General features: G+C 41.2%; 1 protein-coding gene across 2 annotated transcripts in view; it reads right to left on the reverse strand.

Moving 5' to 3' along the window:
• The window catches only part of DIP2A (disco interacting protein 2 homolog A), a 168,037-nt gene that overhangs the window by 75,102 nt on the left and 69,121 nt on the right, over positions 1–23,814 (reverse strand). For both annotated transcript variants that reach the window (XM_019523286.1, XM_019523285.1), the window contains 3 exons: positions 18,483–18,602; positions 10,303–10,548; positions 501–629 (listed from right to left, as the gene is read on the reverse strand). In XM_019523286.1, the coding sequence (XP_019378831.1) occupies positions 501–629; positions 10,303–10,548; positions 18,483–18,549 (442 nt within the window). In that variant the 5' untranslated portion in view covers positions 18,550–18,602. The remainder of the gene's footprint in view (positions 1–500; positions 630–10,302; positions 10,549–18,482; positions 18,603–23,814) is intronic.

The following is a 23,814-nucleotide window of genomic DNA, read 5'->3' on the forward strand; positions in this document are numbered from 1 at the left end:
TGCCAAGATCAGCTTGCAGGGACATGTAGCTTTCCTTAAAAATATATATAAATTTGTGTGCATCTTCTAAAGATTTCCTGGCCAAAAATCACATGCTGGCTGTCTTCCATATTTCTCTGCATTTCATGAATGAGAAAAGGAAGACTGAACTTCCAAAGGGAGAATGCCTTATCTCCCAAAACACAGCAGGGGGCAAGAAAGAAGATGCAAGGGGCCCAATATACATTAAATTGTTCCTGATGCCCCACCCCATGCACAACAAACAGTATAAATCTGCATCAGAAAGATAACATGCTACCAGAAAACCAAAATATTACTGATGTGAATCCAATTAGATTCCACTATTCCTGGCACTGTATACAGTACAGCAAAATAGCTTGTTACGTTGCTTTTGGGAGCAAACTGAGTGTGACAGCAAACATTATATTGCTCTGTTGTCTATTCACTGATGCAGAAAAATGACTGTATGTTTAAGGGTGGGATCTTTTGGACATATTCACCATCTGCAGTTTCTAGGATGCTGCTGTTATAGCCTTTGGGAACTCCTCGTACAGATGCTACTTGTGGTCGCTCATGATGCAAATGTTCTACAAGGCCTGTGGTAACATCAGGAGGTGCAGAGTGGTTATCTGTGAGAATATAAGAAACAGACAGAAGGTCCATTAGGCATCATAATCATTAGCAAATACAAGGTTGCCTTTCACTGCATGCATATTTTGTTCTAGCTTTTTCCCTGGAAAACTCTTCCTTCAAAAAATAAATAAATAAATAAAAATCAGTAACCATAAAAGAAATTGGAAAGTGGGAAAGGGGAGCAAACAAAAAAGCCCTAATGTTTAACAGCTTTGCATGGTCTGTTGCAAGCATTCCAGGAGAGGTATGAGCTACTGCAACCTGACAATTGATCATAAGAAATTCTGATTGGTAGTCAAGTCCCTTCCCGTTAGTCAGTTAGATCAGTTGAGAGATCCATCCTGGATGAACAGCACAACACAGGAGTGAAAGAGACATTCTCTAGTTTTATAGAAAATAAAGCCCCCACAATTCAGCCTGAGAAGAGTAAACCACTGGATTCTGGCACAAAAACAGCAGATTCCTTGAAAGAGGAAGAGAAAGGGACAAGTAAGAGAGGGCACAAAGAACGGTACAAGGATAGCAGCAAGTACTAATTTTTTATCTGTATTTCTACAGAATACAGACTAATTTGTGGAGAGCCTAGAAGGCTGAGTACTAAAGAGAAAACATACTCGTACTCAAAAACACACTCGTTAAGCACAAGATATATTTGTTCCCCAAATAATCAATGGGCTCTAAAAGCAGGTGGTTCTTTCCGAACGGTGCATAGGCTATTCAAATGCCTATACGACTTTAATGGTTGGAATACCTTCAACATTTACCTCTGGAGATCATATCATGTTAGATCATAAAAATATCACAACTATAAACACCTAACATTTTTGTTCACCATTCTTCATGTAGGATTATGCTCAGAGCTTTTTGAAACAAGAAGAGATAAGTTACAAACTGGTAGGATAGATCTGGATTTGTCCAGCAGGAGATATTTATTTATTTCCTTGATTAATATGCCACCCTTCCCAACAAAAGCTCAAGGTATCTTATACAAGACAGAAAAATAAAACAAGCAAACGAGAGAAAAAAACTAAACAGAAAAAACAAAATAACTTAAAAATTCAAGACAATGCACAGTTCTGAGTTTTATATTTAATTTTGCATGGAAAAAAACGGGGAATACATTGTCTCATCAGGGTGTCCCAAGGATGAAAGAACTGAAAGCTTCTAACATTGGTGACTGGGATGTATCTGTGAAGCTACAATTGAGATGGGTTACCTTGTAGGAAATCTCAGCACTCACTAAAGGGCTAAGGCCAGAAACAAAACAACAGAACCAAGCATCAAAAAGTACCTTGAACCAGCAGTATGTGCTGGCTGGGATCACACCAGGTCCCTTAGCCAAAGTAGAGTTCCCCGAGTACTAATCAAAATGTGGATAAGTGGCAATTTAAACTTTCCCTCCCTTTTACTCACTTACTCAGCCAAACCCAATTGTGATCCATATGTTAAAGATTTCATAATGCAGGTGCAACTGAGCAAATCCTGGCATCTGTAAGAGGCAATTAGATCAGCAGCAAAGGCTGAGCTCATAGAATAGCTACTGGACACCCTGGATATTCAAAATCCTTAAGCAGAGATGCACAAGTGAAAAAAAATCTTTCTACGAAAGGCAAGATTATGCTGCTGTACTATTACAGAAGGTGGGCATTTCTACAAGTCCATTAATGGGCTGTGGTTAATGTACATTAAGTTTAGTACCTGTAATAAAAGGTACCAACTAAATGCACAGTTCCTGTGGCTGCTGCACAGTAACACCAGCACATGCCTTTAAGTGATGCTAAGGTGAAGTAGACCAATTCTACTACTCATTAGTGCAATAGCTTGGCTTTTGCCAGGATGGAATAATGCACAGGAGAATTACTCTGAGCATTTAGTGTCTCATGTAGACGTGCCCAGTGAGAGGTATCACTGACAGCAGTGAAGTAAGCTAGCTCAGCTTAGTAGTTTTTATTATATAAGTATATCCACCGTGCACTGAACTCAGGCTACAAATTTCTCATGGGCAACACCCAAACATGACAAAGTAATATTTAGCATAAATTAGAATTAGTAACAGGGACAATAAGTGATTCCTGAATATGAAACCTGACTCGTGCAACCATTTAAGAGGTTTTATGATGGACTATTTAGCACTCAGCATAAACTGAAATGCCATGGGTAGGTCCTCTGTGCTTTTCTGTGGTTTCTTTATTAAAAGCTGAAAACATTCTTAAGTTTAATAAAGCACTAGAATCTGACTGAATATTATAGCATCAACTTACCTATAAGATGGTAAAAATGGAATCAAATTCACATGAGCCTCATCCTACAAGCTGACTTTTCTGTTAAATTTGGTATCAAGGCTTTTGAGTGATATAAGCTGCACAGGATTGTATTTCCTGAATGCATCACCAACAATCTTAATTCAAAAATTACATTGGCTATATGACTTTGCCAGTAGAATGCCACAAGAATAGCATAGTCTCTGTTTCTTTATACAAGGACACCTATGCTACATACTAAATTGGCACAGATCTAAAACGTAATTGTGGCTCAAGAATTCTTTTTACTATGAAAAAAACAAACAAAATTCCGCAGAGTCACTGATGCCAGATGCACATGGGGTCGTGCAGACAGCAGAAGAGCCCAAACATACAGACAAACACAGGTTGTTATCTTTTGCAATTTTCTCTGCTGGGGAAAGCTGACTTAGTAGGTGCATTTGGTACAAATACTTGAAATTAAGTTACAGAAATGCAAATGCTTGCCACATATTCAGGAACAGAAGAGACAGGAGAGTTACTTCCTAATTTTTACAAGCAGCTACAGCCAAAAATTACTTATCTTTGGCTGGAGATATGTTTTTAAACTTGGGAAATAAACACTAGAAAAGTCTGGGATGCCTTCACTTGTGTACAAAATGGTGCATTTAGAAACAGTCACAGCAAGCAAGCCACGTGAGGCAATATCAAGATATACTCAGAATATGTAGGATTTGATTAATGAAGCACCCATCTAAAAAACATGAAGTGAAACACTGGCATTCAATATACAAGGGTGCTGATCCATAGTAGCAGGGACCTGTGACAGTTTGTGAGCCTACCTTCACCTAGGTGTTTTTCCCCAAGAAACAATGGGAAAAGAAAAGAATAAGATGGAAAGAATGGTTATGGGCCCTCAGCAAACCTTTCCCCTGCTATCTACATTCAGCTTCAGTTGGTACACATTCAAGAGCAGAATCTGACCGTTACTGGCCCGAAAAGGCAAGATTCTTCTGACATGTACAAGTAAATGTCAGAGAGAGTTCAATTTTCAGATACTTTGTCTCAAATTCAAGATTTCCATTCATCCAAGCTGTTTCAGCTATCCCTCTGAGGCATCGAGAACTGAGAACTGTAATAATTTACCTGTACCACAGATAGCAGAGGATACTGAATGGTACTAAAACACTGAATCATTGAAGGGTCCCAGGCCACTCAAGAGAAGGAATCAGGCATCAGAGTGGAAATGCACAGAAGAAAATGCAGGACCAAGACAGAGAATTGGGAACCACACAGAAGGTGATTTCTCTCTGAGGAGAGGAATTTTGAAGTACATGGGAAACCAGATCATGGAGGACTCAAACTGGTAACCTACACAGGAAGGCCAATTTAGACCAAAAAAAATTTGGCTGTGTCCAATTTTGTTGTTTTGCCTACAGATACCTAGTCACTGTGGGTGCCTCTACACAATCTCAGAGGATGCTCTGATGCACCATAATTACATCAAGTCTGCTGTATTAATAGACTCTGCTGGAGCATGGTAATTATTGCGCTCCAGCAGCCTCCCACGTCTCATGCATCAGTGTCCCCATGCTACAAAATGGCAGTTGGGGTGCTCGAACTCAAGCTCATCAAATGAGCTTCAGTTCAAACATCCCTGCCACCATATGGAATCGTGGGGATGCTGATACACAAGATGCTGTGGCACTTTAATTAGAGTGGTTCTCAGAGCCTCTCTAATTAAAGTGCCGCCCCTCCCACTCCCGAACCATGTGTAGAAATGGCTTATATGGCCTCAAACTGACTAAAACTAAAAAAACCCCACTGAAAAAGAAAAATAAGGTAAGTTAATAAAAATGAACCCAGCCAGGTACCCTGACACAATCTGCACCCTGATATACTTCATTCTCAGGTACCCTTTCCAATCCAAACAGTTTAAGCTCTATATCTGAGAGCATTTCAGCTTTATAAAGGTGCGGTAACCATAAGGAAAGAGGCTCACAGTTTAGAACTCTACACACTTTAAGTTCCTGCTTCAAAAAAGAAAGGGAAATTGACATAAGACTGGAAGGGGCTGACACAAACCCAGGAAGGGTTGCAAACACTTAGGAGAAGATGATTAGTATTCAAATGGATCTTGGTAAATTAGAGAACTGGGAACTCAAGAACAGAATGACATTGAACAAATAGAACATAAAGTGGTACACTTATGGAAGGAAAAGCAAAGACACTAATATAGTATGTAAGAACTAGCTAGGCACTAGGATCTGTGGGTTTTGGTCGATCAGAGATTCAACAAGAATCACCAATGTGATGCAGTTGCAAAAAAAAAAAAAAGAAAGCATAATGCTGGGTTGCATTAAGAGAAGTATTGCGTGCAAGTGTAAGGTATTGGAGGTAAAAGTATCATTCCACTTGGTACTGATTAGGCATCAGCTGAAATATAGGACATAGTTCTGGGCTCTACATTTAAAGAATTATGTAGAGAAACTGGAAAGCATCCAGAGGCCAGTGAAGATGAAAAAGGACATGGAATGCAAGCCACATGAAGAAAGGCTGAGAGAAATAGCCTTGTTTAGTTTGGAGAAAAAGAAACTGTGCATATGCATATGTGCTTGAGGAGGGGGGACAGGGAAAGAAACATGATAAGCAGCCTTTCAAATATTTGAAGGGTTGCCATAAAGAGGAGGAAGAAAGTGTTCTTCCTTATCACAGAAGGCAGAACCCGAAGCAGATTTAGTGTAATCTCAGGAAAAAAAACCCCTAAATATAAGAAGAGTGTGACAATGAAACAAGCTGCCCAGGGAAGTTGTGAAATCTCTTTTTTTGGAGGTGTTCAAGAAGAGGCTGGATAAGTATCTATCTGGGATGACTTAGGAATAGCACATCCTGTATTTGTGAAGCGGGTTGGACTAAAACAGGGGTTTTCAACCTTTTCTGGTTGGGGTACTCCCGGTGGCTGATCAAGAAGCAGGGAGTCCCCCGGTGACATGGCTGTGAAACTGGAAGTGCCACTGGCTTCTCCATGCCACTGCCATGTACCCCCTGGGGCCTTCCAAAGTACCCCCAGTGGAAAACCCCTGGACTAAAAGACCTTTGCAGTTACCTTCCCACCTTATGATTCTATTATTTTTTAATATTTAAAAATTCTTCTACCAATGGTTCTCAGTATCACGGATGATTGCAAACTTCTGCCAAAAACGTATAAGAAGCAGGATGGGTGCTATTCCACTAGATCAACGAACAGAATAAACCAGTATTTGAAGATAACCTTGTAAGAACTTTGGCATTCTGTTGATCCTTTAAACACCTAATCCTGAAGGAAGAGCGTCACTGCAATTAGACAAATACTTATACAAACAGAAATTTAATTTTCTAATTTCCCTTTGCTCCTACTGATAAAGAGTTTTAAACAAAAGTTTCTAAACTAACAAACACAGTTCTAACCGACTTTGCAACATACCATAACTTTTTTCTTCTAGGACTTCTTTTGGCCTCATGGATCAGATAAGTGGTATGGGGCCAGTCCACAAGCCGGATTGAGCCCTGGGGCCTGGCATTACCCTCTCCCTTTCCTGCACTCCAGGATTGGTCCCCAGGGCCTGGAACCACCCCTTGCCATGCCCCACATGCTGGGGTTGATCCTTGGGGGCTAGGCACCACCCCTTCCCAACAGGATCAGGGCCTGGGCGCCTGGTACTGCCCCCTCCCATCTCCTGTAAAATGGGATTGTGCTCTGGGACGTGGTGACACCTTTTTCCATCCCCCACAGGCTGGGGTTAGGCCCTAGAGCCTGGCAGTCCCCTGGCCCAGCCCTTTGTGCTAGGATTGGGCTCCCCATCCAGCACCCATGACCTGGAGCTCCTCATGGGTCTGGAAACTTGGCAGTTATGGAACTGCCAAATTTCCAGACCTATGGGGAGGCCCACAGGCTGGATGACAGTACTGCAGGCCACAACTGGCCTATGGACTAGGGGTTGAGCACCTCTGTTCTAGGACAATATAGTTTGTTGCCCTAGAAATTACTAAATCTAGGTAAAGGAAGGGGTTTTTTTTCTTCTCCGACCAAGTCAGCAAGGATCACTGGGATTTTTTTTTTCCTTTTTTTTTGTCTACCTGTACTGTGGGGGACACAGTCCATTGCCTAAGACTGACTGAGCAGATTTAGTTTCTCCACCACAGCAGGGACCAAAATCCCTTGTTTAACTGTACTGGTATTTATCAACAGGAGGGTAGGGATGTGGCTAGATAACCCCCTGATGCACAGAGATATGGCAACTTCCAGTTGTTGCCTCAGTCACATTTGTGATTGTATAGGACTAGGTGTTAGCAGCAGCTGCTTTTTATTGGCCTCTCAAATTGGCACCCAGAACAGTGTGAGGATGCACAGTGCTGGTGAACCACTGGCACTGCCCTTGCTACAGTACTGTTTATCAATATACCAGACAGTTACAATACCAGACTTGCAGACATTTTTTCCACTTTCTTCAGCTTCTGGAAAAAAGGCACATGTCTTTAATTCTTACTTTAAACAGGACTACCCAAGGCTGTTTCTGCCAGCAGCTGCCCATGGAAGGTCCAAGGTCCAGTCCTGCATAGTGAAAAGGCCCACACTAGAAGGCTGAAATGATCAGCTGGGGCCCAGTCAGAGTTTTAATTTCATGACAGCTGCCTTCATTTTTAATCCTTCATTCTGAAGACTGAGACTGCAGAAGATCAAAGCGGATGCCTCTATCTCAGCACAAGGCAGCACATAACTGAGAAGAATGCTAGCAGGGAGGTGACAAAGTGAGGAGCTGGGAACTAACACTTTTCAAGATGAATGGCTGCCCTCTCCTTGAAGCAGGCAAGACAGGGACAGTTTCTGCACATGAGATTCACTGGCAGTCTTACTACAGGAAACCAGATTTGGCAGACTGTCTAGATTTTAGGTGTCATAAATTAATCACTATACCCAGTTTTTCCATACAGATCCTGAAAACAAAACAAAACAAAACAAAAAAACCTGTTTACAGCAAGGCTCTTAAACTCACTTCATACTCTGAGCCAGATCTAAGCACAGGGCTTTGAGGGCTGGATCCAACCCAGGGCACGTGGTGGTGGCAGGACAGGCAGCAGAGGAGGTAGGACAAGTCTGTGGGCCAAGAGGCCACTTGCCACAGCAGGGGCAGTGGCGATATCTTAAGCAGTTGTAAGGCAACCAGGGCTGTATTAGCCCTCACTCTCCCTCCTGTTGCTGAGGGCCATGTCCATCAGTGCCCAGGGGCCCATAATTTTGCAGCTAGCTTTGCTCTTAGCCCCATCCCCTACTTCCAGTAGCCTGGTGGGTCAGGCAGTGCACTCTGAGGGGCCATATGTTTGACATCCCTGGTTTAGAGGATACATCAAGCAGAGAGCCAATGTATTTATCAAAATCTGTGATATCTGAGGATGGTTGCAAAAATAGCTGAAGTGAAAAACTGGTAACTATTAGGGCTGTGCGAAGCTTCAGTCCCTGATTCGATTTGGCAGAGATTCATCCTCATTCAGTGGCTGAATCTCTGAATCCAAATTGAATCAAAGGACCCTTTAATCTCTCCTAATCGATTCGGAGAGATTCAACTATTCGGACATAGATACAGCTCTAAACATTTTTTCTACATAACTAGGTAGCAGAGGCTCTGAACGCTGCGGCAGATGCAGTAGCCCATAGAAGCACTGGGGCTCCCCAGCCCGCTTGGCAGCAGACCCAGTAGTGGACCAGAAGCACTTCTTGGGTCCACTGGGGAGCCTGGGTCTGTGGGGGCACCTGGGGTCCCCTCATGACTGACTGCTGAGTAAGAGGGGCGCAGGGAGGAGGGGAGGGCCCCAATGCACTCCCCAGCAGTGGACCGGAAGTACTTCCGCTCCACTTCCAGGTTCGCTGCTGAGCACACTGGAGAGCCCCCCGTGCTACTATGGGCCGTTCTCTCTGCCCCAACACTGCAGTGATCATGAGCTGCACCAGATACCTCAAGGTATGTAGAAAAAAAAAACTTTTAAAGCTGTGCCCGTGTCCAAATCGCTGATTCACTGAATCAGCATTGAATCTTCAGATTCAAATTTGGCCAAATCGAATCAGGGACAGTGATCCGAATCAACAGATCGAATCGCTGTCCCGATTCAAGCTGAATCTGAATCCGAATCGGATAGGGCTCATTTAGCACAGCCCTAGTAACTATATCTTTGCTCCAAATAGTCTTTTAATTTAAGTGGCTAATCAGTACTGAAGAAATGTCTGTAATCTCTGTTTTTAAGACTGAAGTCTTTGAAGAGAATCTGTCAGTATAATGCACAGATGCTAAGAGCTCTGTATAAACAAGATCCTAAACAGGAAGGAGAGAGCCAAATCCCAAGGTCGTCTTCGGAGAAAAGCTAACTGATTAAGAATCTCCAGTGAGAGTCTCGCTCATGTAAGAATGAGGCAAGAACTTCAAGTTATTAACTATGGGCTATACAAAATAAAATTTAAATTATTATTTTTAAAACTTTGAAGAGATCTGGAACATGTACTGAAAAAATTATTGTTCCACATGCCCCCCCCAAAATCTTTTAATATTATTATATTTCTGCACACACTGTTACACAGAAGATCCCACCAAAAACCTTCAACATTCTCCAGGAGAGGTAAAAGGGGATAATTTTGCAGAACAGAGGATCAGACTTTCCTCTCTCTACTTCTGAACTCCCAAATTGCAAGGTGTTAAATTCTGTATTTTGGATTGACCCATATCCATTTTAACCTGAGTTCTACCCTCTAAGCTTGAAGATGAGGCAGATCTTTTATTTGAACACAGGATATGCATACATATTCTCCCACAAATACTGCAACATTTTTCACTTCAGTTCTAAAAAGTATCATGTACAAACAGATGCATAAAACTTTCTGCTCATAATCTAAACCCATGGTTGTGTACATACTATATTTTCATAATCTATATTTAAAAATCTATGCTAGCACCAAATCTATATATAAACCCTTCACTGCATTCCAGCAAACCTTTTGTTCTCCTAATCTATCCAGCTGAATCACCTTTGAATAACAGAACCTAAAGTTACTTGGGCTAAATGAGCGGCGATCAGAAGACATGCACCAAACATTTGATATTACATTTTGAAATTGTTTGTTATCTCTCAGAAATGTAACCTTGGTTTGATTTACCAAGAACCTAATGTTTTATAAGAGAATGCTTATTTAAAATTAGAGTGCAACTGTTTCTATTTAAAGTAAAAAAATCCCCCACAAACCCGGTCTGTGGTTTGTACATTTTAACACTATTTGTGAATACTGCTTACGAAAGCAAAGCACTCACAAGAGATACCTGACTTGCACTTATACAACCTTAATACTTTTTCAGTTTTTCTAACAATTTACTCTTTTTAACCACACACAGGCAGTTCTGTTACTAACCTAGCTGAGCGTGTGCCATAAGATCTGCAAGCACAGTGGCAGCAGCGGTGGCAGTAGCAGTATTGGAAGCAGCAGCAGGTTTCCCTCCTGGATGGGATGAGGTGGAGGATGCAGAGGATGAGGTGGAGGAGCCCTGGATAACCCGGTTAAGCCAGGGCTCTACGTTGGAATGGCTCTGGAACGGAGTGGAGGTGATCCGCCCTTGCCGACGTAACGAGCCCTCATCTTCTGATGCAGACGATGTGTCTGTGATTAAAATAATGATGACAGGCATGTAATGTAGGAATGACCCAATAAACGGGAACATGAAGTCTTTCCATGTTCTTCATTTGGCTTTTCTCATGTGCTAAACATGAGATGCATGTATTAAAGCATATGGCACATTCACATGTGTAAATTCTGTTCAGTTGCCTGCTTTTCGTGTTAGTGCATAATTTCTATACAGGATCACTGAAAAACAATGTCTAACACCCTTGAAGCAACATACTTCATTTAAGTGCTTTCTTTGGAATGACAAATAAAACCTGCTTAAATAAAGCCACTTTTCTTTCAGCATTTGAAATACAAAGTAACCACTTAGAATAAAAACACACACCTGACAAACAGAGTAAACACTATCTACTTTTCAACTGCATGGGTGGAACTCAACCCCTTGGTAAAGAATCAGATTCAGCATTTTCCATCTGAACCACTGAACTATTTGATATCTCTGAACAGATTCATAAAAACAATTACTGAATAAAGCACAGCCATAGACCAGCTAATTAACTAAAAAGTAACAAATTTCAATGGACTAAGCGTATTACATTTCTTAAGTCTCTCTACAACTAAAATAATTTAAAACGCAATCAAAAAGGTATATTTATTAATCATGTAGTGCAGTGCACTAGGGATTATATGAAAAAGCTGATTCAAGTCTACGATTATAATGGGGGCAAACAGAATTTACTGCTGTCAGGGTCTGATAGAAAAAACTTCCATTCTGACTATTTGCTTATGGGTCATTTAAAACATTTTCAAAATCTCAGTTTTTGGACTAAAATTTTCCAAACTTGTATTCTATCCAGAAGATTTTTTTAAGGTCAGAGTAGTAAGGCTTGTTTGACTTTAGTGAAAAATAGGGAATTAAGTCATAAAATGAAAACTAAAATGGCGTACAGCACATAATTCTATGGTTTAAGCTTCATGGCCACCTGGTCGGTAATCTTAAATTCATTTACACGCAGAACTGGGGATAAAGTAAGGGGAACTACTGACTCCAAAGCAAATGGGACCTAAAAAAGGGCCCCTGCCAAATTTTTACAGTGTAAAAGGGCTAAGGAAAGGCTCTAGCCTTGGAAGACAAAAGTTATCATGGATTACAGATGATTAGTAGGCCCCTTCCCTCAGTCTTGACTAAACATTGTAGGACTGCCAAGCTTCTTTTTGACTGAGTGTCACAAGCACTGTAAGAGTTCTGACTGTTGGATTTCCTAATGTGCCCTAGAGAGCCTGCAGGTCAGGAACGTGGGTCTTTTCTGAGAAACTCCTACAGTAATCTTAACTTTGGCATTTCTCAATCTTAAAACACTTTAATTGTTCAACTTCAATGGACTATTAAGACAGTTTTGGCATGAAATTACATAAACAATCCCTAGTTTATATTTGGCAACAATACATTTTATTTTTGAAAATCCTAGAGAACAAACATTTTTAGTAATTTCAGAATGACAGTTCTTGCACAGCATAAAATATATGAAAACTGGAGATTACTTTTCTGGTAAAGAATATCCCCAAATGCATTCAACTGTGGCCTCGTCAAAGCTAAACTTGCAGATCTTAACGACCTAACCATTTCTGCTCAAGTTACACATTTATGCCTAGTAAGGATATTTTTATTCAAAATAAATCCCTCTATCTATAATAATTACTCTTTGCAGGGATACAGCTGTGATAGATCACCATTCTTGGGTCCATGCCTTGTGTAGAATACTTCTGGTCAACCCCCACAGCTTAAAGCTCTTGGCTGCCAACTCTAGTGGGGGCCATTACAGCCACCTCTGTAGTAGGGCCAGAGTAAATTATTAATATCTACAAATTTAATTTACTTTTAGCCAAAAGGGCTAGGGAAAAACATTACATATAAACTGGCTTAAGTGATCAAAAACTGGTTTAAAACCTGTAACAGAACAGGCATTCAGTGCACATAAACCAGTTTCAAACTGGCCGAAACCAGTTTGAGATGAACCTGATTGAAGGAAGTATCAGACTTAACTGACTGAGCTCAAACAGGTTTATGCAATGTCTGTCCCAGACCCCTTGCTGGTTTAAGTTAAATCAGAGTCCCCCAATATCCCGGCACGATCTCGGGGCTGGGCTCTGTGTGGCTCTGCTCCAACGGAGCAGGGCTTGCCCTGGCTCTCTGCTCCCCAGCCCAAGCAGGGACAGGGGCCTGGCCAGACCCTTTTCCAGAATGGAGCAGGGAAGAAATTTATTCCCTCCCTTCCCTGTTCCTGTCCCACCAGCAAAGACCTGCACTTCCCTGTGCTGGCTGCTCCAGTGGCAGGGACAGGGCCAGCCCCAGCCCTAGCCCTAGCCCCAGCAGTAGCCTTGGCTGAACTGGCCAGAGAGGTTTAATTCCCCCCTCCCTATCCCATTGGCAGGGACCTGAGCCAGGTCTGCTGGGCATTTCCCCCCTTGCTGCTGCAGCAGTGGGGATGGATGCAGCCAGAAGCCAGTCAGCATGGCCCCTGAAGCAGAGGGGGCAGGGAGGGGAGTTATACTTCCCCCTTTACTCCCATGGGACTGCAGCCAGGTTTGCCCGCCCCAACCACCACTCGCAACCTGCTTGAGGCAAGCAGCAGAATAAGTCCCCTTCTGCCCCCTCCGCCAGACACTCCGTCTCCTCTGCCTCAGGGGCCATGCCGGCCAGCATCTGGCCATATCTAGTCCCATCGCTGCAGCAGCAAGGAGGGAATGCCTGGCAGACTCAGCTCAGGTCCATGCTCGTGGGACAGGGAGTGGAGAATTAAACCCCTCTTTGGCCAGTTCAGCTAAGGCTACTGCCCGGGTTGGCCACACGCCTCCCAGCACAGCTACCCTGCAGCTGAGAGCGCACTGCAGCACCCCCCCAGCACCTGGCCTGAGCAATGGCAGGCATATGCCGGCATTTCCTGAGTCCAGAGGGAAGGTCTGTACAGTCGCAAATTGGTTCAACTTTGGCAGGTTAGATTAACTTGAAAAGATTGAATCAATTCAGGCTCTGGCTTTCTGAATGTCTGTCCCTAGGTAAAAACTGAATTTCATGAAATAAAATAGTTCTCCATCCAATACAAAGGGATTTAGGTAGTGGTCTATTACAGCGATATGTCTTCTGAGAAAGAAGGTTTCAGATAAGTAGATTTCTCATTAAAGACTCCTACTCTGACAATATCCCATACTTGGGAGTAAAATTCCAAGAAAGCTGCTCTATAAAAACAGCAAACGTAGAATAACAAAGTAAGAAAATCAAAAGTAGAAGAAACACAAGTCAAAATAAAAAGCTAAAAGCATTTTGGTTAAAACAAATGAAAAATCTAATGCGTTTTAGAACAAAAGTAAAAAAAAATGCAGATAAATGATACCTAAAGGAGGAAAATTTAACAGACAAACAACTCCGCCCCTTAAAGTACTAGGTTACATAGATATTCCAGAAACGATATAAAAATTATGAAGTGTAGAATAGGAACAATTACAACAGTAATTAATTGTGGCAATTAGCTAAATTTTGAGTCTTGATAAACTGTGCAAAGAAAACTACATAGTTACTTTACAAAACTCTTCAGTGGAAGCTGATGAGAGGTTACCTGCAGAAGCCAATAACCACTGGATCAAAGATACATCCAACACTATTTAAATTTGCAGTTCACACCAAATTTGAGGAGAAAAGACTCAGCAAGATGAATACAAGCATGTTAAAAATGCTAGGAGGATGATCGACTGAGTAAAGGAAGCTTTAGCACCACCATTAGAAAAATTTTGCCCTTGATCTTAAATTTATGTAATTAATTTCTGAAATTTTCTTGTGCTGAGCTGAGAAACTGACTTCTTATATGAGAAATTTCAGTTTACAACTATTAAGAGGACGACTTCAACTTGGAACAACACTAACTTCAGACAATGGAAAGATTATAATGGAATTGTTCAAAACCACCAAGTCCCAAATGCTCCATATAACTAGAAAGAGATACAAAATGTTTTATCGTAGTTTATTGCAGAAAGCCAAATAGCTCATAAATGCGCTATTTGGGAAGCAGCCTACAACCCAACAGTAAAGAACGGCAGTATTCATGTGGGGTCTGAAAAATTATCCACAAAGGACTGTATCCACAAACTTTTTCTGCTGAAACTGGCATGTCCTCTCAAAAAGTTGGGACAACCTGATAAAACAAAATTTCAGCTTTAACACTTTAGAAACTGTATTGATTGGAAGACGGTACACATTATTAAATGCAGGGAAAGTCATGATTTCATGTGATTAGGTGTGCAGCAGGACTAACTACCACAGTATACATCTGCATTGAACAACAGGTGTTACTAGACCAAATACACACATTTTTTCTGAGTTTAGTCAGATGACACACATGCATACAATTCTACTTTCAAACTGATAGGAAAGACATTGCTTTAAAAAGTCTTTCTGGTGACATGGATACAAAACACTAGTAAATTTGTACTTACAGAAGTGGCAATAAAATTATACTTTTGTTTTTAAACTACACCACCACCAGATCTAAGGTGCATTTAGGAAGGTATATTAATGATCCATTTATACTGTGCAATCATATTAGGCGCATTTAGCAATGTCTTCACAGAAACTGTCAAATCCTAAACCTAACAGAGAAGGAAAATGGCAGAGTAGATCTGCACCTTATAGACTAACTAAATCAGAGATACATAAATTTTCTTAAGTAGCAGCTTACTTCATCAGATACTAAGAGGGGAGTGCAGAAAGCTGAGCTTCTAACAGAAAACAGTGATCAGAATAGAAAGGGTAGGGAAGAGGAAGGAAAAAGAAAGGAGCACTGCTGAGAGGCAAGGTGGGTAGAAGAAAAAAAACAAAGCAGTTCACCTATTAAGGGACATGGGTATTATAAAAAACAATCCAGGTAATGAAAAAAGAATCTACAGTCTCAGTTTAAACTATGCTTAACACAATCCAACCTGTGGATGATTTCTTGTCTGCAAGAAAGAATAAAGGAATGGGTCAACTCTTCCATGTTTGTTCATATCAATTTGGTGGCATGACTGGGTCAGGACTGAGTGATGAACCACATAGCAATCTGCAATGTTTGACATAAAATTTGTTTTTGGAGAGGTCAAACACATTAGTCTGCATAAAGCTACTTCATAAGGTTTCTCTGTCCAAGGAGTGTGTTCTGCAATACTAGTCATTCAGAAGCAGCCTAGGAAATGTGTGCCTTGTAACCACTGAAATTTTAGGGTTCACCATGGTAGCATATGTAGATATACTAGGACTAACCACCATCACCGTGGCCAGGATGCTCAACATTTTTCAGCACAGTTCTTTATGGAAGCTTCTACTGACAAATTTAGTTGGCCAGCTTCCAAATGTTGCATCTTGTCCAGAAGTAAGAAAGCCTTTTGGAGAAACCATATCTATCAAGGCTCATATGCACTCCACTGTCTCTGACAAACAAACTTGGCCTCTGGCTATCTATCCATGACATTCTAGTGATTCCAGAAAGTGGAATTTATTTTTGTCTTCCCTCCAAAATTATATTCTTCTTTGCTTGCATAATTTGCTCATCAAGAAAAAAAACACTCTTATATCATTTGTAGAAACATCATTAAGTATTTTGTGAATTCATGCAGTACCAGCATTACCACTGTCACAAGGGTTTTCAAATGGTTGGCCTGATTTCTTAATGACATGGAATTTGTCTGGTTATTTTGTCCTGCTATATAATACCAATCTTAAGTCCCATAAACCATCAGCTTCCCCTAGTTGCAGCACTACTGAGATCCCATTTAACTTTCCTTTCACTACATGTAAGTTGGGAGGCTTTAGCTTCCTGGTACAGTACACATACAAAGTACTAAGGATGAGTCAATGCATCTGATGTGACCATATGGTGGTGGGGAGGACTACCCAGCCAGAGAGAACCTCTCATGCAGCTAAAAAAGGACTGCCTATTTATCTCAATTTTTTTCAAAACTGAGATTTATGCTTTCTAGAAGTAGGGTTCTAAATTCTGATTACCATTGAAGAAAGGAGCTCACCAAGCCATGAACAATCCTAAATCCACGCTTAAAAATACAACCTGGCATCTTTATTAATAATTCCCCTCGTCAGCCCTAAGGGAAATAGGGACTGGATGGCTGACCTTATAAGCCAGTGGTTTCAACCAGAGTGCTGTGAGATCTTTTGAAAGATGCTGAGGTGTGAAATGATAACCAGGTATGAGGAGATAATAGCGGGCTCAGGTTCCTCCCTGCCCTGCTGCCCTGTACCCGCTGCCCAGCCCTTCTGCAAGGAGGCAAATGCTGTAACAAATTAGTTTTTGAAACATGGCGCTGCTCCATTCACAAAGGTTATGGAGAGGTGGCCTTGAGTTTAAAATGTTTGAGAACCACTGTAATAAACAATGAGAATTGAAGCTAGTTTGTCTATCATCATAAGCCTCTGCCACACTGCTCTATGGAAGCTCAGTGTTCACAGCCATGCCCATCTCTATTCTGGCACGAGCTACTTACACTACCAAGGTTCCAAATACTTACATAGGCTTGTGGATGGTTCAAGGGTTCTAAAATATAAGTTTCAGAGCCTCTCCCATGAAATGATGAATGAAATACCTCTGCTGTCTTTATATGCACTTGGGCACTCTTTCACTTAAGGCTTGCATCTTTAAAGCAATCAAGGCCAACCCAAAGTCTAACCCGTTAAAAAAATATATTGTGGGATAAGAGGAGAGGTGCATTCAGCACAGACCATACCCAACCCCCAGCAACCACAATCCCTTCCCTAAAGTAAACATGGCTTTGGTTATGTTTTCCTGAGATTATTACCAATATTTTTTAACATGGTGGACATCACCCACCACCACTTGGGACTTTTTTTTTTTTTTTTTAAAGTTGATTAGTTGCTTCTTTACATCTGAAAGACAAAAGTAAAAGGAAAAAAAAGAGAACAAACTCAGATCGCTGCAAGTATGTTTTTGTTAGTAACGGTAGGCAAAAGATCATTATACAAAGAATATGCAAGCATTAAAGGAAAAGTTGTACTTCCTTTATAAGGAAATACTGTAGAAGGAAAAGAATAATGAGGCCCAGGAAAAAAGGAGATAGCAGTACAACAGGCCAAGGCTGCTCAGCCATTGATGGTTGTAAGAAATGGAACAGATAGGTGATGGCACTAGAGGTCACTGTGACACTAGTGCTGGGCAACATACAAAACAAAATCATGCCAAGAACAAGCTACTCCTCCCTAACTTTAGACCTGATGGGTCATATAATTTGTATACAAGACAGTCATAGTTAACTAACTTAAGTAACATACCATCTTCATAAGAAAAATGTTTCTCTTCATCTTGGAGGACTTGCTGCAAGAAGGCAAAAGTAATATTTTCTATCTTTAAAATTAGTAGGATTTTTCCCTTAAATTATATACTAGATTAGATTGCCTCAAAAATGAATGGCATGTGATGAGCTCTAGGCATGAACCATAGATGTTTTAAACCAAATAGGAGGCTACCCTGCAGTACAGCAAAGAGGATTTTTTTTAAACTTCGATTTTTAAAGCATTTTCCACAGTTCCCTGAAGAAAAGGAAATGTTTAATAAAGAATCTACAAAGCTCTGGCATATTTTTGCCAAGAACACATCATTCAGAATAAAGCTTTACAAATGACACAGGCAGTCTTCTGGGCCTATGAAAGACAATTATTTACCACAAAGTACTGAAGTTTTTAAAGTCTGTCTTAGCAATAGTTCTGCTAAGAAGGAGGACTCAAAATCTTGTGGAAAGTAGTACTGCCAGGGATCAAATCCAACCTAAATTTTAGAACTGGAATCAACATTCACATTGCATGCATAAAACTTTCTGCAACACCCAACTTGTAGGACAAACAGCAGCATTCACTCATTACATTAATAATGTAAAGTCTACCCGACAATATTTATGTATGTTGACTTATTAGGTACCTGGAGGCGTGTATGTCTCTACTGATGAGTGTACAAGAACAGAACGTCTTTTGGAAGGCATGGGCATTTTCCTCTCTTTGTATTTAGCCAATGCTGCTTGTACTGCTTCAGTATGAACATCTATACAGAAACAAAAACAACGGAAAAAAAGGATTAGTAAAGAAATGAAGAAAAAGTAAATTTTCCCTCAAAAGGTTCCACACATTCTCTGGCTGTTTCCAACTATCACTCAATGATTCCATATAAAACTTGCTCAGTTTACAGGTCAAAAAACCCAAAACAAAACTGTTATGGCCAGCATAGATTCAATTTTCATTAGAAGTGTTGTGTCATAAATGATATGTAATACTAATGCTTTAAATTCACAATGTACATGCAAGAGCTCTTATCTAAACATTCATTTGTCTCACCACAAGTTAGTTATTCAGTCTGATACAGTATCTTTCCAGTCTCAACAGCAGCAGCATTTTCTCAGTTCTGATGGGACAGTTGAAAAGACAAAGGTCTAAAGCCAAACAACAGTAACTACACTGTTTTTAATTTATCATAAGTAATACTTACATTTAATCATCAATCACTTAAACAGCAAATATTTCAGAATCAATGAAGCTAGAGTTATTACAAGCACAAATCTTTGTTCCTTTGATTGAGAAACTTAGCAAGACTACTAACAACATGTTTTAATGTACATTCACCTGCAATGCTTGAGTCAATTTTGTTGTAAGTGATGTTACAAAGAATCACTAAGAACAGAATTTAGAGAGCTCCTATACACGAGCAGAGCCTGCTCCGATGTGCTGGAAATAGAGTCTGCTGGGGTACAGAAATTGCAGCGCTTCGGCAGCCTTCCACATCATGCGTATGAGTGTCACTATATGTCTCTGCCCTGAAAAAGTGGTGGGGGTGGTGGTGAGGGGCACTTTGAAATAAAACACCTTCAATGAGCTTTAGTTCAAAGTGCCCCACTACCATTATTTCAGTGAGGGGACATGCAGCAACACTGATGCACATGATGTGCCGGCACTTTTAAGTAGCGCAGCTCACTAGTTAAAGCGCCCATGTTGGATTCCACGGCACATGTAAAAATGCCCAAAGGTTCTGCACTTACTCTCTGGCTTTTCTATATCTTATTGCTTAAATGATTCCATTACAAATTTGCTCAGTTTATAGGCTAACAACACATTTTTTAAAACCTAAAAAGCACTGTCAATTAGGATTTGTCAAAGGTAGTCCAGCTGTTATCTGCCACCTGTGTCGCTGGTTATGATTAGAACATGACAGACAGTTAGGTGTGAGATGCATAAATCCAAAACCTATCTTCTACAGTCATGCAGAGTTAGTATTATTAACAGTAGTAAAAAATTATTTTCGATCAAACACATCAACAACCCATATGCTAAGGTGTATCTATTTTTATTTTAATGGATTTTATTCATTTTTTTTAAACAATAAATGAACTGAAAATCTGCTACCCTAGGAAAATTTGTTTATTGCCAACTAACACTACTACATTTGCTGAAAGATTTGGCAGGACAATTTTCTTGCCATTTTCCAGTTGGTCTAATAAAAGGTATCATTTTGGAACCAAGAGTTCTAGTTTTTTGAATGTCTCCATATATAATACTCTTTGTGCTGCAGAAGATGCCAGTAGAACAAATAAGTATTTAATAATTGGAGGACCTATCCTCAAATTCAGGACTTTTGAAGATTAGAATATTTGCTAAAATTATAGGCTTATTATCCTTAAATCCAGAAATGAAGTATTTCTGCTAGGAATCTGATGAGAAATGGTTTAACATAATATTACATGATATCTACCCATTTAATCATGGCAGAACTTGGCAGATGACAGGGTCTCTTCCAGACTCTGTCTTCCTTCAGTACACATGGTTGAACAAAATGCAGCCATGAAAAGTTCTTTCAATTAAGATATCTATACTATATAGCAAAAGTTCTATTTCTAAACTTACACATTTTTTTCTGCATGATGCCAAACATACAATTTTATTGCATGCCTAAGAACAATCTGAATTTCTTGAGGACATATTATATTACATATCTATTTCTAAAAAACCCTGTAAAGTCCAACAACATTTCTCTTCATGATCATCACATCTGAGCCTATCCTTTAAATGCTCTCGAATTTTCTCCAACTCCTCTACAGATACCTTCACTTGATTCAACAAGCTATAGTGACAGGACCAATGGCTGTGGTGGGGCACTGTTGGTGCCTGCCACTTTAAGGACTGAGCTAAACAGCCGGCAGGTGCTTGATTACAGTGGCCATTTTAGAACTGTGGCCACCCATATAAACACAGCAATTCGCTGCTGGCAGGCGGGCAGAACCATCGCTTGGCTGAAAGGCTGTACAAAATATCCTGGAGGTAAGGGCAGGAGCTTAAGAGGATGGTTTGGAGGCTCCTGGGCCTGGGCATGACTTAAAACTGCACCCTGCCAGGAATGGGTGGCCTGGTGGGGTTCCTAGTGGTGCAGCATCCCCCAGGAAATACCAGGCCAGTTACCAGCCCAGCGAAAGGCAGGTCAGGGCACCTTAGCCCCTCACACCCACAACACTGTGGGTGCAAGGGGGGCAGGCATGGCTACAACCACCTGAGCCTGAAGAGGATGTAAGACCCAGGTGGGGCCAGGTACAGCTATGGCCACCTGAGCCCTCACCGGGGGGCGGAGATGTGGATCCCCAGTGACGGGAAAACCAGAGGGCTAGGAGCCCAGGATGTGTATGTGAGTGTGTATAGAGTTGCCCCAGGAGGGGCCAGGGTAAACCTGGCCCTGTCTGGGTAACTGGCTGACTACTATCCTGGTGAGGGTCGCAGGAGAGGCCCAAAAGCTGGTACGTTTGCCACCCAAGGTGTATGCTAGGTAAAGCCTATGGCCAAAGGAGCCTGCTCCAAGAGGGAGTAAGGTAGTACAACTTCTCGATGAGTGAAAGAGACCCTGCGGGAGGGGTGGAGTGTAAGGAGGGTGGTATGAATGGGTGTTTGTCTGAGGCCTGACAGCAAGGGCCAAGCTTGGTCCGGCTGTAGGCCAGGAGCATTGTCACCTGGATGCCATCTGCAAGGCTTGGGTTGCAGTGTAGGGAAGGAATGGAGTTGCAGATGGTGCCTCTGGCATCAGGGCAAGAATGGGCATCCTCCCACCTTATTGGAACCAATTAAGAAACAACAAGGTGTGGCAGGCGAGGCGGTGGGTGGTTGGCCCAGAAACAGATGGGCAGGCCAATGGCAGACTGGCCCTGGGAAAGCCTTCTAGTACAGGCTATTCATAGGTGTAGGAGGTAAAATCTTGCTTAAGTCAGGTCCCAGAAAGGAGAACATTCATTATAGTTTCAGTCAAAGGCAACAGAAACAGGAGGTTGATTCCACCAACCCTGGGAGAATCTCTGCTATTCTAATCTACATCCCTCCTCCAACCGTTGATCCTCTTCTGTGCCCATCTGCAGTGCACATCTCCAGGCACCAGTGCGGACCAACACCAAATAGCAGCATCATGAAAATGACATAGAAATTTCACTACAGCTCAGAAAAATTTCTACTCAGTGATACCTAGCAGTCTTTTTAATTTCATTCTGCTGTTCAGTTGCTCAGGAAAACTACTTATTCAGTTCAGTGTTTGGAAAGTTATTTTTGTAGCAACAAAAAATAAATGTATATATAAAATCAAAGATTAAAATTCTGCAGAATATGCTTTCCTAGCAGCACCTTTTTCATACAGAAATACATTTGTAAATGACACAGGCAACAACATTTTAGTTGAATTTATTTTATATATTATAAATATATTTTATATTTTTGTGATTTTTTTAAAGCATTCAAGAGGAATTAGCAAGAAGAATAAAAAGTGCATCTTTCCAAACAAATCCACCCAGAATCAAAGATTAATGCACTAATAAGCAGCGCAGTGGGTTACAGCCCAACATGTGACAATATGTCCCAGTGGGTGGAATGTGTCCCCGCTGGGGGATGTGAAAGTCTTAATGGCATGTGCATCAATTCAAACATACATGATTCCACAAAAATTTTTCTATACTACAAAGATAAAACCAAGTCCACTTCTGACCAACAAAAAGTAAAAGGAGTACTAAAATTCTGAAGAAACAGAATGCTTTATGACAGTGTGTATGTTCTGCCGCTAAGATCTAAATAGTCAAGAAACTACTTCAACTCAAGTTTCTCATTTCAAGTACCCAGGTAAAAAAGAAATTGTCTAGTATAGTTATTCAGGAAATCACTGTCAGACTTTTAAAATAATCTTTGCTACTAAAAAAAGTCATCTACTGAGAGGGTTAAGGAAGAACAGATATTGCTTAGTTTCGTATTTCCCCCCCACAATGTATTGATACTACTTTATATTTTTAGTTGATTAATTTAGCTTCAACACATTCTATAACCCCTTAGAAAATAAAAAATAGGAATAACTCATTAATTTCAACACTGAATGAGTTCAACCTTTTTTCATCTGTGGACCCCTAAAATGTTTTGAATGGAAGCGAGGACCCCTCCGGAAATTTCAAACGTAGGTGTGGGCCCCTCTGAGTTGTAAGTGTGGGTATTTACATACTTTTGATTGATCATAATAATCTTTTGTGGATCCCTTAGACAGTCTGTGGATCCCCACAGGTTGAAAACCAGTGCCCTAGATTATGTTCCACTTAAAAAAAAGTTTGTATACAATTCAGTGCATGTTATACTGAATTGCAATAGTGTCAATCAACTTAATTTACTGCTTTAAAAGCATCAATTATGTAGTTTCATCCTTGAGCAGCACTTTCCATATCTGCCTTTTTACCTTTCCCTGCTTTCCTACCTCCCATACCTATGCCTAGGGCCTGGTTTAAATTGCAGGCCCAGCTTGTGAATATCGTGGCTCAATCATGGCAGGAGTTGCCGTTTTCATGGCACCCGGCCCACTTTGGTTAAGGAGGCAGATTTAGGGTCATCTGGCTGGGTTAGCCCAGCCCCCAGTGCCAGGCTGGGGGCAGGGATCACGAGTGTCCAGTGCAGAAGGAGGGGAAATAAAGGAGTTGTGAGGCAGGCAGGGGGACCTGGAGCACAGACAGCACTCAAACACAGTGAGCCGCTTCCCCTCAGCCTCATCCACTGCTGCCCCTGCCCCTAGCTCTGCTTCACATGCAGGCATCCTGCTGGGTCAGTGCCAAGTACTTCCCTGCCACTGCCCACCTAGCGATGCACTACTGCTGCTGCAGTGAAATGCCATGGACATGGCCACTTGCTGGGGAAATCCCTAGCAAGAGGACATATCACAGCATTTCATTGCAAATCATATTTTTTTTTGGGGGGGGGGGGGGGGAAAA

This window comes from Gavialis gangeticus, unplaced genomic scaffold, assembly GCF_001723915.1.
Source record: "Gavialis gangeticus isolate Ggan-Ray unplaced genomic scaffold, GavGan_comp1, whole genome shotgun sequence".
In the NCBI taxonomy this organism is placed as follows: domain Eukaryota; kingdom Metazoa; phylum Chordata; order Crocodylia; family Gavialidae; genus Gavialis; species Gavialis gangeticus.